Here is a 14,410-nt window from a genome sequence, read left to right on the forward strand (position 1 = left end):
GTAGCATGAGACGGGAATAGTGTCAATTAAATTTATTAAATAACGGCAGTGGTATATAATAATCCCTTGTTCCACTATAGTTGAGTCGTTTTTCCATTTTGAAAATTTTCTTTACAGTTGTGCCATTTCCATGTATGAAATAATTAACTCACTTATCCTTTCTACTCCATTCTTTATTTTACTCTATACTCTCTATTTTATTCACTTTTCTATTTTACTCTCTCTATTTTTCATCCTGCTTACTTTTCTCTCTCCATTTTATAAGGTACGATTCAGATACGTACGAGTACCATTTTTAATCTACATTGGGGCGACCATCCCTAAGGCCCACTTAAAATCTCGACTGATAAACAAAGTCTAAATTTGCTCTTATCCGTCACTGAGGCCCAATACCTCCTTTTATTTTTATCCTCAGATATTAATTTGACGTCGTCGCCTAGCTTCTTCGTATCCTCGGATCTCACCTTCGCCGCCGTGGAGATTTTCGTTATTTTCAGGTGAATTTCTCCTCTTCAGATTTCTTCTTATTTTTTTTTATTTCTCTTGCATTTCTACACGTTGGTCGGTTATTATTTTGATTCAATTCGGGCTATGGTACTTTTATATGATGCTGCCTTTGTTGCTTCTGTTTTAAGATGCTGATTGGTGTTATTTAATATGCGTGTTTGAATTTAGAAACAATTGCATGAGTTGCAATCAAATTGAGAGTATACCATCTCCCATTTTTATTATTTCCATCTTCAGTTATCGTACTGGCTGTTTGTTGAAATACTCAATTAGGGTTTTCTAAGTTACATGGACTAGATCTAGTAGAGTGATGTAGTGGAAATGCTGCTCATTTGGTGGAATTATGTTATCAAGAGTGGGATTAGTCCAAGTTGAACATCTGCCATTCTGTTCTTTTATTTCGATAAACAGGGAGATAAGATGTTTGGGGGCAGAGCTCTCCGCCGGTTGCTAAGAGAGAGACTTCAATCACAAAACGCTGTATGATTCTCTTTCTTGGTTAAATTTTACATTTGTTCTGTCTGGATAGTTTCTCATTTTCTTCAATGCTATTAATGTAAGGTTGGTGAAATCATTCCTCTGGTCCCAAAACAGATACTGAAAATATGTCCAAAACTTGCTCATGATTGATAGTTGATTGGGTTTTGTTCCATTCTTATTGAACTTGTGCAATGAATGCATCCATTCATTTCTGAAATTCTATAAATATCTATTATCATAGTCTATGGGATACCTGATACACAACTTCTTTTCTCTCACAAAACCTCAGGTTCAATTATTCTTTTTCCTGACACGGAACTGAGAAATTCTTTCTTTCATATTCTCTGTCATAACCAGCATCTAGGCAATTTCTGAATTAAGTGCTTAAATGAAATGCTGAAATGGCGATGCCAATATTTTTTTGCCTTCAGGCATCTCCAGTTTTGTCATCTTTTATTTCTAAGAAAGGGCAGGAAGCAGTTGGATCTGCCACCGCTAAGTCCTGGAGGGTATTGGCTCTATGTGGGGCAGGTGTCTCAGGGTTGTTAAGTTATGCAACAATAGCATCTTGTGATGAGGCTGAACATGGTTTGGAGGCTGCCACCTATCCTTGGCCACACAGTGGCATTCTAAATTCATATGACCATGCTTCGTAAGTTAATCTGTAGCTTTCTCAAGCTTTTTTTGTACTCGGTATTTAAAAGAACTGAATATCTTCAGTTCTGCATTCTCTGTTGCCGATATAAACTAAATGGTTTTGTCACTTGATTGAGTTAATTTTTATGTGTCTATTTGCTTATAGATTCGTTCTTGTAAAGATTTCTCTTTGAAATAGTGGGACTAAAATATGTTTGGAACCAACTCATTGTGTTACATAACCTCTCGGCACTTATTATCCCGTACATTGGTTTGTAACCAGTTATCAGGATGTTGCACTACATCAATCTTTTGTAGTTGCTTTCAACCTATATGTCTCCCCTATAATATCAACTTGGTTGATGGAGGCCTATCAACGCAGTTCTCCCCCTCGCCTCTGGTACTTGACACTTGACAGTGTAGAAAAAGTTGTATTTTGGGGCAGTCCGTTTTCTAGATTTTCTCCTTGTATGTGTGCTGTATCTTTCTGTTCTTAGGGTATGATCGACGCAAAGTATCTTATTTTTAATAATTAATGATGACCAGCTTGATGTCCGAATCGTACTATGCATTCTGCAAAAAGACCACCCTCATATTATCATTCAAAAATACTCTTTCCTTCAACATATACTTGACCACTAGAAGGTGCCAACTGAAATTAGAAGGGGACATATGTTTATATGATCATGATTAATCCAAGAAAAGAAGATGGATTTTTAATGAACTAAACAAACTATGCCAAGGGAAAGTGAGATTGGATCTTTTTGCTCCTATACCAGTATATACTTGCAATGTGCATTTAATTTCTGCTTTTTGTTCGGTTAATGTTCTAGTGCTTTCTGCTGAAATATTCTCCGCTGTAACTGTAAGCATTGCAATAACATGACCATTATGTAGTTATGCTTTTATCATCATATGAGATACTTGTCCCATTAAACCCAAATGGTTGTTTTTAATCTGTTCTACCAAATATGATGGATTAGTTTCTACTACTGTGATTGGATTTCATCCTCTTCTCCATTTAAATACTTGAATGCTCTTCATCTCCAATTGATTTTAAATTAAAATGCCTTCTATGTTAAACAGGATTCGTCGTGGTCACCAGGTGTATCAACAAGTTTGTGCCTCCTGCCACTCAATGTCCTTAATTTCATTCCGTGACTTGGTAGGTGTTGCATATACCGAAGAAGAAACTAAAGCTATGGCTGCTGAGATTGAGGTAGTTGATGGGCCAAATGATGAGGGAGAGATGTTTACTCGTCCTGGCAAGCTCAGTGACCGGTTTCCTCAGCCATATGCAAATGAACAAGCAGCTAGGTTTGCTAATGGTGGCGCTTATCCTCCTGATTTAAGTCTTATAACCAAAGTATTTTCTACCACTCCGGGCTCTTCCTCATTTCTTTATCCTTGGAATGTCATGTCATCATCTCTCCTAATTTTTTTTTCCTTTTGCCTCTTTAGGCTCGCCACAATGGTCAAAATTATGTGTTTGCCCTATTGACTGGATATCATGACCCTCCTGCTGGTGTTACAGTAAGTTTTTCTGTTTCATAGAATCATATTTGATTTACCTTGGCAAAGTCCAATATTATATTGAAGAATCTCTGTGACTGTGTCTAAAATGACCTCATCTTAGTATAGAGTTTATCGAAACTTAGTCTGTATTCGACAAATGTCAGCTCACCAAGTGGATTAATATGTTCATTGCTACCCTTCCCACTTTAAACATACTATTGTGCTCCTTTTTGTTTTATTTTCTTCTCTGTAAGTCGGGTTGCAGGGTGTCTCTTTATGCATTTGGTCACCCTTACTACAACCAGCACTCTTTTCACCTCTTACATCGTGATTCATAGCTTAATTTTCAAGTGTTAACAGAACTTTCAAATTTTGTTGTTAAGGCTCTGGTACCTAAACTTTGATCTGCAGCATTCCTTATATTACGTGGTCCTGTCCTTGTATTTTTGTTTAATTATTCTTGTGGTTTTGAATAGTACTTCAAATGAAACTCTAAATGTAGTAAACTGATGTTAAAAATCATTTTAGAAGTAGTTGTGTGTTCATGTCATGTGTCCTGAGTACATGAGACTGCCATGCATATTTTATGAGAATAAACAATTATTCTTTCATTTTGTTTGTGGATTCTGGTTTGGATTATCTTTGTAAATATTCACAATTTGTGATTGAACTTTAATTGCCATTAACTGACGATTTGGTATTTATATTTGGGATTCTAAATGGCGCAAGTATTTGCCTTTTTAGATTCGTGAAGGATTGCATTATAACCCTTACTTCCCTGGTGGAGCTATTGCTATGCCAAAAATGCTTAATGATGGTGCCGTTGAGTATGAAGATGGTACACCCGCAACAGAAGCTCAGGTAAAATCCCTATTTATTTTCCTTGCACATGAGCACATGTTTGTATTGGTCTTCCATTCATGCATAGGTCCGAGCTATAGGTCACATTCCCATTTCATGCTCATCTCTTAATTTGCTATCTTTCGTAGATGGGGAAAGATGTTGTCACATTTTTAGCATGGGCTGCAGAGCCTGAAATGGAAGAGAGAAAACTGGTAATGATTCATTAACAAATATAGCAAAGACTGTAAACAGCACCAGTTTTTGACCTCTTGTCTTACATATTGGCATTGCTAAACTGAAACCACAGATGGGATTTAAGTGGATATTCGTTCTATCACTCGCGCTTCTTCAAGCTGGTTATTACAGGCGCATGAGGTGGTCTGTTCTCAAGTCTCGGAAGCTGGTGCTTGATGTCGTGAACTAAATTTCCTCAACTTCCGTGTTAGAGGATCGACTATCTGCTCGTCTTTGTGCTAATTTATTCATGAATCGGCAGTTTTTTTCCAGGCTGCGGGCAGATTTGTAGCTTTTCCATTTTGTTGGTGAATAATGAAATCTTACTAGAGAGAAGATTTCTTGGTTTTTTCCAGCTGCTAATGGAAACTGTTATTGTTTGGATTGCTGTATGAAAAATGAGAGATAGAGAGAACGAGATGCCTGAAAGTGCAACTCCGTGTAATAACCCAATAATAGTAGTGAGTACAATATTTTTCTCAGTTACACAATCAAAGAATTCATTACTTGAGCAAAATTTTCATTGTATGATTTGAGGTTTATTTAATCACACTGGATGCTACCGGTTTTGAAATAAAGCATCTCCTAATTAAGTTGTTGTATTCTTTGTCATTCACCTAAGCTTTATCCTAATAAAAATGTAGTAGAAGAATTACTAGTCCATTTCCTAATATTAACACGTATACTACTGGAGTAGTATTTATTTTACCGAGAAACATGATAAGTTTAAAACATCACCTCCAGTTAAATATCAGTGGACGATTATGCCCCTTTCTTGTCCTTTTTGGTCCCTTGCATAAAGATGTTCGGCAGCAATTTTGATATGTTGAAATTAGAATTATGACTTTATGAGGATTACTGATGGGAGTACAAAATCACATTTAAAATCATTTCTCAACTTGACAGCATATAGGGACATTATCGTCAATAAGAATTTAGCGAATAGAAAAGAGTGAGGAAATAAAATAAAAATATTTGTATGTTATTTTGGGAAAATGAAGCTTTGATTGCACACCTCCTCCCTTCTTCTCTTGAGTCTCAGCAATCGACCGTTTATATTGTCAGACCGCATCTTCCTTGCCTCAAATTACATAACCAAAGCTTGAGAGAGAAAGAGAATCGAGAGATGTTTTACTCTCAGTTGCTGCTGTCGAAGAAGGGGGCGTTAGGCATCATTTGGATGGCCGCTCATTGCCATAAACGCCTTAAGAAGGATCAAGTTCACCACACCCACATTCCTTCTTCTGTCGGTCTGTCTCTCTCCATCTTCATCTTCACTGATAAATACTAGTAATGTAGTATTGTCTCTATTTTAATTTTGTTTTTGTTTTTTTTGCCGCCTGGTTAGCCCGTTTTTGTTGCGGATGCAATTCTTTGCGTTTTTAGTGCAAATTACTAATAATTTCTTGAATTAAATCCATTATTTTCACGTTTCAAAAGCTATTTCTCGTTTGCCCTTTCAATACTTTAAGGGGTTTTTTTCTTCCTTATTTTACTACTTATTTTAGTTCTGCTACTATTAATTAGAATCAATAAAATTGAAATGCTGCATATGTATGGAGGTTTTGTGGAAAAGTATGTAGTTATTAATGCAGCTGATAGTTTTAAGCATAAGCTATTAGTACAAATGAAATTGCAGCAGATGATCTATGTTATTTTATAAGAATTTAGTGCAACTAACCAATTTTGCTACAATTGTGTTCTTCAGATAAGATCCTTGATGATGGAGTTCCGGTGGTCACTCATAGAATTTTAGCCTTCCTTCTTCTAGGCGTTGTGAGAATCTACTCCAAGAAAGTTGAGTATCTACTTAATGACTGTCATGAAATTCTCAACAGGCTGTGTACCTTTAAGACCGGGAAAAGTGCACAAGCTCAAGCAGGTGTCGGCATCTCTCGCCCTCAGGGACCTTCTCACTCGATTACTCTACCCGCGAGATTTGAACTTGATACATTTGATCTAGGTCTAGATCAAGATGCAATGGGGTGAGCTTCATGCCTGATATGTTACCTCTATAAGCTGTAGGTTTATGTGGGTATTTAACTATTTCTTCTTGGTATGTTTGGTTATGCAGTGGGAAATTAAGATCACATGAACAAGAGATGCATGCAGGTATGGTGTTTTTGCTATTGCTGCAATGGTTTTATGCGTCTGTTTTGGCACAACTTAGCATCTATTGATTTTGTAGATGGGCGCGGAAAAGTCTCTCGTAGATCTGGCTCATTTTGCAAGGTGTGTGTGTTTGGTTTCATTTTTTTCCCTTTTACTTCCTGTGAAAGTGATGTAGTTGTAGCAAATCAGCATAGAAGTAGAAAAAATTAAGCTTCGCGAAGTGATTCAGTGACAGTTTTTATTATGATATTGTTTGGCTGATAGTCCTCTAACAAAATTTCTACAGGATATTGTTCTACCTTCTGAAGCTTACTCATCTACTCACACACCGCCCAGAGAGTATGTATGCAAGATCTGTTACTTTTGCATACGCACACATATACACGTGAAAACTTAGTAACGTATCTTATCTCTTGACTGGTGCAGTGTGTTAGGAGCCCATCAGAAACAGGACTTGTCAGTGAAGTCATCAAGTAATGCAAACATTTCTTTAGCTGGTGTTGAGGTACTTCGTCACGCACGTCGTTCTTTAGAAGATTGTGTGGATCCAATTCAGTTGGATGAAACTGAAAACGAACAAATGCATAACAAGCTATTCATCAAGGATTGCAAGAATTGTCCAACAAATGAGTCAGGTTCTGATTCTGGTGCTGCTGTTCGTTTATTAAATAGTAGGCATCATTCTTTACCAAGTCCGGGCATTGAATTCATGGTACTAGATGATGCTGAAAAGGAGCAACTGAACAAAAGGGCATCTCATGAGAATGTCAGTCCAAATACCAAGGGACGGAGTCAAGAAGAACAAATGTATGATTATTTATCTACCAAGGATCTACAGACTAATATCCAATGGCCGACCAGCAGTATGGAGTCTGATTTTGTTGTACGTCTATCCAATAATGGTATCCTTCCCTTACCAAGTTTGGAGATGCTTCGTGGGACTGTGTTTACTTTGGAAGATCGTCTTGAACCAATGGTGTTGGATGAAGCTGAAGAGGAGCAATTGTATGACAGGCCGTCTAATAAAAGTACAAGTTCAAATTTCCTGGCGCCAATTCAAGATGTAGAATTGAATTCTGTAGTGAACCCATCGCGCGAAGGAAGCAATCCTGTAGAAAACTTGGAAATACTCGATGAAAGCAATTTCTCTATGGAACATTTATCCGGTTTAATGCTATTGAACTTGGCTGAAAAGAAAGATGACCATGATAAGCCAACACTTGACGAGCATGTAGCTGAAGAGAAGCGCATGGACCATCTGCCTACTCAGTCGAGTTTTCAAGAACATTTAGACCAAGTTTCTACTGAAGCAGTTTATAATGCAGGGAAAGTGGGTCCAGAACTAGAGGTCATTCCCCCGGAAAGTGTAAAATGCCAGAAACCAGAAAGTGTTCATGTGTTTATTCTAACTCCTCAACCAAAGCTTCCAGGTAATATCACACTCTGACTACATTACACTTTCCATTTTTGTTCCAATGTACTCTCGGTCTTTCTGTCGACACTCTCTAAATCTGACTGATATATTATTCCATGCCTATCAAACTCTGACAAGGTTTCTGGCATGATAAAGTCTCTGGTTGCATTTCGTATGATTAGTGACTCCTGTCCATGTTTTGTTTTGTATAGCAACAGATGTTGGAACTGTGGGAGTTGCAGCTGTTCAGACTCCTGGCAGAAAGGAGAGTGCGAAGATTCTTAAAAAGCGGAAGGCATTGGTGGATGTGGCCACAGTGGTGCCAAATAAGTATGTGATTGATTTTCTCTTTTGATTCTTTGGTATTACTGAGTACAACATATATCATAAGACATGTGTTGAGAAAGTCCTAAGAACTAAGAAGAGTCTCTGTTGACTTAGTGGTTCTTAATTGAGATGAATTTCTTGTAGTCGTATAAAAAATTGATGCGAGTATATTGCTATTCATCTTGAAGGGTATTGAAGAGATGGATACAAGAAGATCCGATTGACCTAAAACGCGGGAGAAAGAATATTCCTCATACTCGGTCACAAGCCTGGAGATCTCATAAAAGTTACACACACAGTTTCCTTGAGCCTTCGATTCCCGGTGAGTGTACTCATAGTCATATAGGATTCAGCTTCAACAAGTAAAAGATTTTCCGCCACCTTGAATATTGTTTCCTTTCCTACTCAGGTGTCTCAGTAAATCTCTGTTACAACAGCTGCTATTCACTAGAAACTTTATCTGTGAAATCATCTGTTGGCCAAGATGGTGTCGAAGCTCCTACAACGCATGGTGCTCAAGAACGGATTCCAGACATCAGATCTCCTATTACAGAAGAGTCTCCCACACAAACTCCAGTTGTCAGTTCTTCAGTTGCAGATTTACTGAGTGGGCAAACTGCTGTCACGCCCCTAGTTTTAGAAAAGCCTCTTGAACAAACTCCACCTGTCAGATCTCCGGTTGCAGAAGATTTTCAGGACCAAATTCCGATCGCTCCTGGAACACCTGTTGCTTACTTTAACTCGTTGAGATCACACGAAGCTGAAACAGTTGCGGCTGATTCAGAAATCTTGGAATCTTCCTCATCCCTTGAAAGCATAGAGAAGTGTACATCTTCAAGTGAACAACTTGAACCGGACGCTTTGTTTCAGGAGGTAATCGTTTACACGGTTTGCATTTTGATTTTTTTGGTTGATTTTAAATGCAAAACAAAACTTGCCAGCATAGTAGTTGGTCACTAAATACATCCATTGATGGCTAAAATGTTTTTGTATCAGGAAACGAGCTCGTTCAAAGGTGATAGCTTGGAGAAAGGTATATAAGTGCCCTACTTTTATTATGTTCTCTAGTGTGATAGCAAAATTCTTTATATTGTGATTATTTAACCTTTTCGTTTTGCCAACTTCGTATTTCCAGATGCATTCTCTTCCAGAACAAGGTATAACTTACATTCTGTCTGGTAAAAGTTGACTGACTCACGCGTGAGTTGTGATGAACTCTTTTTCTATGCAGAGTAATTGGAAGTTATCTTGCTAAGAAGCTCCTGCATAAAAGGACACGAAAAGAGGAAGAAGTATTGAGCTTGTCGCGCTTATTGGCAGGAAAAACGAAGAAAGAGAGCACAATTATGTTCTATGAGATGCTGGTAATCCATTCAAGCAATATATATATGTATATCCTTGAGTTCTTCTGTAGTACTCCATTAATCTATGTCTGCAATATTGAAGGTTTTGAAAACACGAGACTGCATAGACGTGCAGCAGGAGAGTGCTTACCACAATATTCTTGTGCGCGAGACCCCCAAACTGAGGCAGTATTTCGAATGAGTACGGAGTAGATGAGCATTTCGTTGTAAATATTTCTAGATAGATGTAGTTTTAGCAAGAACGTAGGGAGTTAGGACAATTTTCATGTGGTAATGGCTTTTGTTGAATGCTTACTTGTGCTCTCTTTAACTAGGACGGTTCAATATCCATTTGTTTATATTCTGCATCTCTTCAGTAATCCACACTTAACACTTTCAACTGAGTTCATCACAAACTAGTTTCCCAGTAGCAAAACAGTAAGCTAACTAAGAACTAAAAGGAGATAATAACACCATGTCAAACGCAGCTAAACTAGAAAACCCTCAATCAACGATAACAATATGGATAAGTGGATACAAGAAGTTTTCCTAAACAGCAGCAGAATTACATTTCTAGAGAGCATAAAAAGAAGCTCCTCTGCAGAGTACACGTGCAAATATCAATCACTTGAAGATCCATCATCATCTTCGCGCTCTCTGACAACCCTCTCCAGAAACTTCTTCCTCACTCCGTCAAGAACAGCATCTCTTGATTGCTCTCCATGTCCATCGTTCAGCACCGGATCTGCCTGACATAGAACTAAGGCTACACCTGAAGACAAATAATACAATTCCATCACATTTTTTACGACTACCATTAAATAATACTCTTAATAAAGTAATATAATCATAAAGGGGGCTACTCAACATAGAACAACTACGATTAAAATGGCCGGCAAACTTATAAATTCAACAGAGAACTACTTCTAGCATGACTGTAGAGTTTCCAATAAAATCACATAACTACATCACAGAAGACAATATAATGAAGACTAAACTTTTGGGAAGTGACTGCTTATGCATAACAGATGACTGAAATCTCTTCATATACGGTTTTTATATCTTAGATGTAGATTCAATGACTGAAATGTCACTTGTCCAGATGTTCAACTGCATTTATACATGTTAAAAAACGGTACTACATGCCCGATAAACAGCTAACAACTGTGGGGACGGGAAACTCATATATGCCACAAGAAAAGTTGCTAACAAGTTAAACATAAGCCAGTGTCCCAAAGCACAGTAAGAGATGACATACTTTCAGAAGTGCACCTCCGCCCGAAACTATGTATCCCGACATGAGTTGCCTTAACAGCACTATTATTGTACACCAGAATCGTGGGAAGATTACGATCGGGATAGTTGGGAATGCACTCCGTTGATATAATTTTGACAAACTTCGTTGCAGGGTATCTTTTCGCCAAATCTTCAAGACATTGCAAAAGCACCCTGCACTCTGGGAATCTGTATAAGACCACTCAGGAATTAGAAAAATCTGTACTGTGATCAATCTCCATGCGATCAACCGAGACACAAGAACTAGTGATGTCAACAACAAGTAATTATTACCCATCTTTGTAGAGCAAGACGACTACCCAAACATCTTGTGGAGCTTGTGACACTTCGCGCACAAAATCAGATCCTGAAATTGGAATCACTGAACCAAACTTTGCTACCTTAGATGCTTCCCTCATCTCAACCAACCTTTTCTTCCTATCAAAATCAAATTGAAGGAACACTCATAGATAATCGAAAGTACAACAAACAATGATTACAATCAAGTCTATTGTGATCCTATTTCAACAGAGTGCATCAAAAAAGAGGAAAAAATAATTGAAGAATCAACTTCAACAGAGCAGATGCATTATCATCAAGGATCATTCTTTAGCAAAAGCAAATCAATTACCATATAAGTAACATCCAATCTAGGAAATTAAATCAGCTGAATCAATTTGTAGACTAAGTGATTAGCTACCGATTTGCAGGACAAGTTCCACATCAGCGAAATTGAATACCTGTATTCCTCAAGAAAGCGATCATCGTCGAGATCATCCTCGAGATCTTCAAGCTCCACCTCGGTTTTGCCATCGATCCAGGTCCGATCCTTGGGCTTTGAATCCTCGTCCTCAGCTGGGGAGAAAGACGGAGGCTTGAACACCGGTGGCTTCTCCGGAAGATTCCCGAGCTTTCTCTGAATATCGTCCCATTGAGTGGAAGTTCCTTCCAAATCCTTGTAAACAAAATGGTAATCCGCCATTGATGTCGATCTTCGCAGTTGCACAATCACTCTGTTTCGACCAATTTATACCATTTTCGTTTCAATCTCGGCCCAATCAGTCCATATTTCTATTCGGCCCAATCTTTCAAATGGACAATTTGGCCCATTCGATTAAATTTGTAATTCAGTTTTCAACTTTGGTTTCAATTACTACAATCTATTAGCATGATTTTAGAATTTGGGTTTTATGAATTTGTAACTTCTTTCAAAATTAAGAATTGTATTAGTAATAATTATGATAATTTAAAATTGCAGTTACAATCTAATCACATTGTTGTGTGGGGAAATAATTTTTGTTAGGTTAAGCGTTAGTAATAAATAGAAATCGAAATAAATTAAAGAATTTATGTACGTACAATATAACTATATAAGATTTAAAAATAGTAAAATGTATTACTATAGTAATAACAATTCAGTAAATCTATACTCCCCAATTCATTTCACACCTAGAGACATAAAATTAAACATATTTAAAATGGAATCAAGACAAAACACAATTATTTGGGAAGCGAAGAGAGTATATCACACTTTTGAAAAAGTTGTTTAAAACAATCTCTTCATATCTCTCTACTAAAAATAATGAATCACACTTTTAAAAAAATAATTATATTCGAGAATCGGGAACTGCATGTTTCGAGTTAGAGATATTACTACAAATTTTCCCTCTCTAAGAGTTGTTAGAAATATTGGAATAAAATTCTCGAGCCATAACTCGCGGTACTCTAACTATTGCAATCAAAGAAAAAAACAACGATAAATGAAATAGAGATTACAATGAAAATTATAAAATAAACCGAACTATAAATCTTGTAGAGAAAAATCCTCTTTCCGCAAGACAAATTATATCATGGTTAATGCTCATGGGACTTAACACCTTTCCGCAAGAAAAATCCTAACGTATATAATATCTCAAACCTGCTAGACACCGATGAACTTGATGGGACTCCAAAAATCATGCAATACAATGTTACTAAAATGTACAATAAAATGTTGAGAGCTTGAAAGTGAATATGTCTTTGCCTTTTATAGGCACAAAATTGGGACATGAGAGATCATGGAATTGAAAATCATAAATTATAAAATTAAGACAATAGAGGTTACAAAATTTGTTTAATGCTCATTATCCTATTTCAGATTTGTAAACCAATTATTGATTGTAATCTAAATAAATATTCATGATAGTTATTTATAAATATTTAAATTTATTCGCAAAACTCTTAAATATTCAAAATAAGGCTAAAACTCATTTATTATATAGATACATATTAAATATGTGTTGTAATGTCCTTTTCATCAAGTCTCTATATATATTAGATTACTTGATGGAGAAAACAAAAAATTGTTTTTTTTTAATTATTAACATGGATATAAATCTAAACCTTTTGGTTCCAAAAGTTACTTTACGTAGTTAATGCAAGCAATTGATCTCATCATAAATTTATAACGGTTAATCATTCATATTATAATAATTTCACTTGTTCTAATTAATGATTAATGGTTTCAATAATTATTGAGAAAAATCAGTTACATCATTATGAATTGTATAATTGTATCACAAATTCATTCCATAACTTACACATATTTTAAAATAAGGACAAAATTTATAAATATTTCAAAATAAAGCCAAAACATCATTATGAATTGTATAATTGTATCACAAATCATTCCATAACTTACACATATTTTAAAATAAGGACAAAATTTATAAAAATTTCAAAATAGGGTCAAAACTCGTCTTTTATATATGTATAGATAAGTGGTAACCGCCGTGGATTTTGGTAATATACCTATAAATCCTCTTTCATATGTGATTTAGAATTTGTTATGCCTATAATAATAATAACTTCAAAAGCATATGTGATTTTGTTTTTGTGAAATTGGGTCCAAAAGGTGGTTATTTACTTAATTTCATCATTTAATAAATGTTATGATAGAAATGAAAAAAAAATAAAAAGATAAAATAAATATAAAATTCTCTTATTATGAAAATTTTAAAAAGTCGCCCTTAAGCTATGCTATAATCATGCCCGTTCTCTATTCTCCTACGACATAATTTGTCTACTTTAATCAGTTAAATTTTTAAAAAATATGCCAAAATTAAGTCTTTTCAAGACAGCCTGAAAAAATTGAACTAGTCCTAGTACTATAAAAAGATCAAAAATAAACAACCAATTGATATTGTTGTTGTCTCAAAGAAATATTGATTATAAATAAATAATTTTTAAAAAAAAGTTGGATAGTGATAAATTGAATATAAATTCTACATATATAATTAGATTGTTTGAGTATTTCACTTTTGAAATCAGTTTATAATTTTTAATTATTTTTTAATCATGTTACATATTTAACCTTTAAGAATAAATATTTTGCCTCTTTCTTGCTGCTTTTTCATCCTTTTTTTACATTGTCGTTGGTAATGCCTAGATATAAGTATTTATATGACTATTTCTAAGTGTTTGGTAGTATCATAGTTAACCTATCAAATAAGCATGTGTTTTCCCTCTATGGCCCATCCAAACCCGCAGATTTTTCCTATAAATATAAGGATATATATCTCACAAAGTTGGTCAGATAGCATTTCTACCTCATTTCTTGTCTACCAAACAACAACGGAAAACCTTTATTTGAGCTTATCTTGACACAAAGCCCGCATTTCTTATCGTACTTTGCAAATCTTTTTATATCTCATCTTTCTTATCAAACGAGCCTATTATTTTGTCT

The 14,410-nt window shown here is 35.8% G+C and overlaps 3 protein-coding genes across 6 annotated transcripts; 2 read left to right on the plus strand and 1 right to left on the minus strand.

The window, feature by feature from the left end:
• The first annotated feature begins 350 nt into the window (after positions 1 to 350).
• Positions 351 to 4,732, plus strand: LOC125195939 (cytochrome c1-2, heme protein, mitochondrial). The gene is made up of 8 exons (XM_048094233.2): positions 351 to 497; positions 919 to 987; positions 1,419 to 1,639; positions 2,710 to 2,989; positions 3,085 to 3,156; positions 3,883 to 3,999; positions 4,128 to 4,193; positions 4,289 to 4,732. The coding sequence occupies exons 2-8, from the start codon at positions 928 to 930 to the stop codon at positions 4,403 to 4,405; spliced, it is 933 nt and encodes a 310-aa protein (XP_047950190.2). The 5' UTR covers positions 351 to 497; positions 919 to 927; the 3' UTR covers positions 4,406 to 4,732.
• Positions 4,733 to 5,156: 424 nt separating this feature from the next.
• On the plus strand, positions 5,157 to 9,779 carry SYN2 (Rad21/Rec8-like family protein). 4 transcript variants are annotated; one of them, XM_048091682.2, is made up of 14 exons: positions 5,157 to 5,465; positions 5,924 to 6,200; positions 6,290 to 6,327; positions 6,404 to 6,447; positions 6,614 to 6,666; positions 6,754 to 6,962; positions 7,047 to 7,757; positions 7,954 to 8,071; positions 8,257 to 8,390; positions 8,478 to 8,941; positions 9,065 to 9,101; positions 9,204 to 9,225; positions 9,300 to 9,432; positions 9,515 to 9,779. In XM_048091682.2, exons 1-14 carry the CDS (start codon positions 5,195 to 5,197, stop codon positions 9,611 to 9,613), a joined length of 2,610 nt encoding a protein of 869 aa, XP_047947639.2. In that variant the 5' UTR covers positions 5,157 to 5,194; the 3' UTR covers positions 9,614 to 9,779. The 4 variants fall into 4 exon arrangements, with proteins under 4 accessions (XP_047947639.2, XP_047947636.2, XP_047947637.2 ...); XM_048091679.2 differs by having other exon boundaries at positions 6,754 to 7,757; XM_048091680.2 differs by having other exon boundaries at positions 6,754 to 7,757; positions 7,960 to 8,071.
• Positions 9,780 to 9,900: 121 nt separating this feature from the next.
• LOC125193800 (Thioredoxin superfamily protein) lies at positions 9,901 to 11,695 on the minus strand. The gene is made up of 4 exons (XM_048091686.2): positions 11,427 to 11,695; positions 10,981 to 11,124; positions 10,670 to 10,875; positions 9,901 to 10,183 (listed from the first exon to the last, which is right to left on the minus strand). The coding sequence occupies exons 1-4, from the start codon at positions 11,666 to 11,668 to the stop codon at positions 10,032 to 10,034; spliced, it is 744 nt and encodes a 247-aa protein (XP_047947643.2). The 5' UTR covers positions 11,669 to 11,695; the 3' UTR covers positions 9,901 to 10,031.
• Between the last annotated feature and the right edge of the window lie 2,715 nt (positions 11,696 to 14,410).

The sequence above is a fragment of the Salvia hispanica genome, chromosome 4 (assembly GCF_029641045.1).
Source record: "Salvia hispanica isolate PSC_SH4W2 chromosome 4, Shi_PSC_v1, whole genome shotgun sequence".
Classification (NCBI taxonomy): domain Eukaryota; kingdom Viridiplantae; phylum Streptophyta; class Magnoliopsida; order Lamiales; family Lamiaceae; genus Salvia; species Salvia hispanica.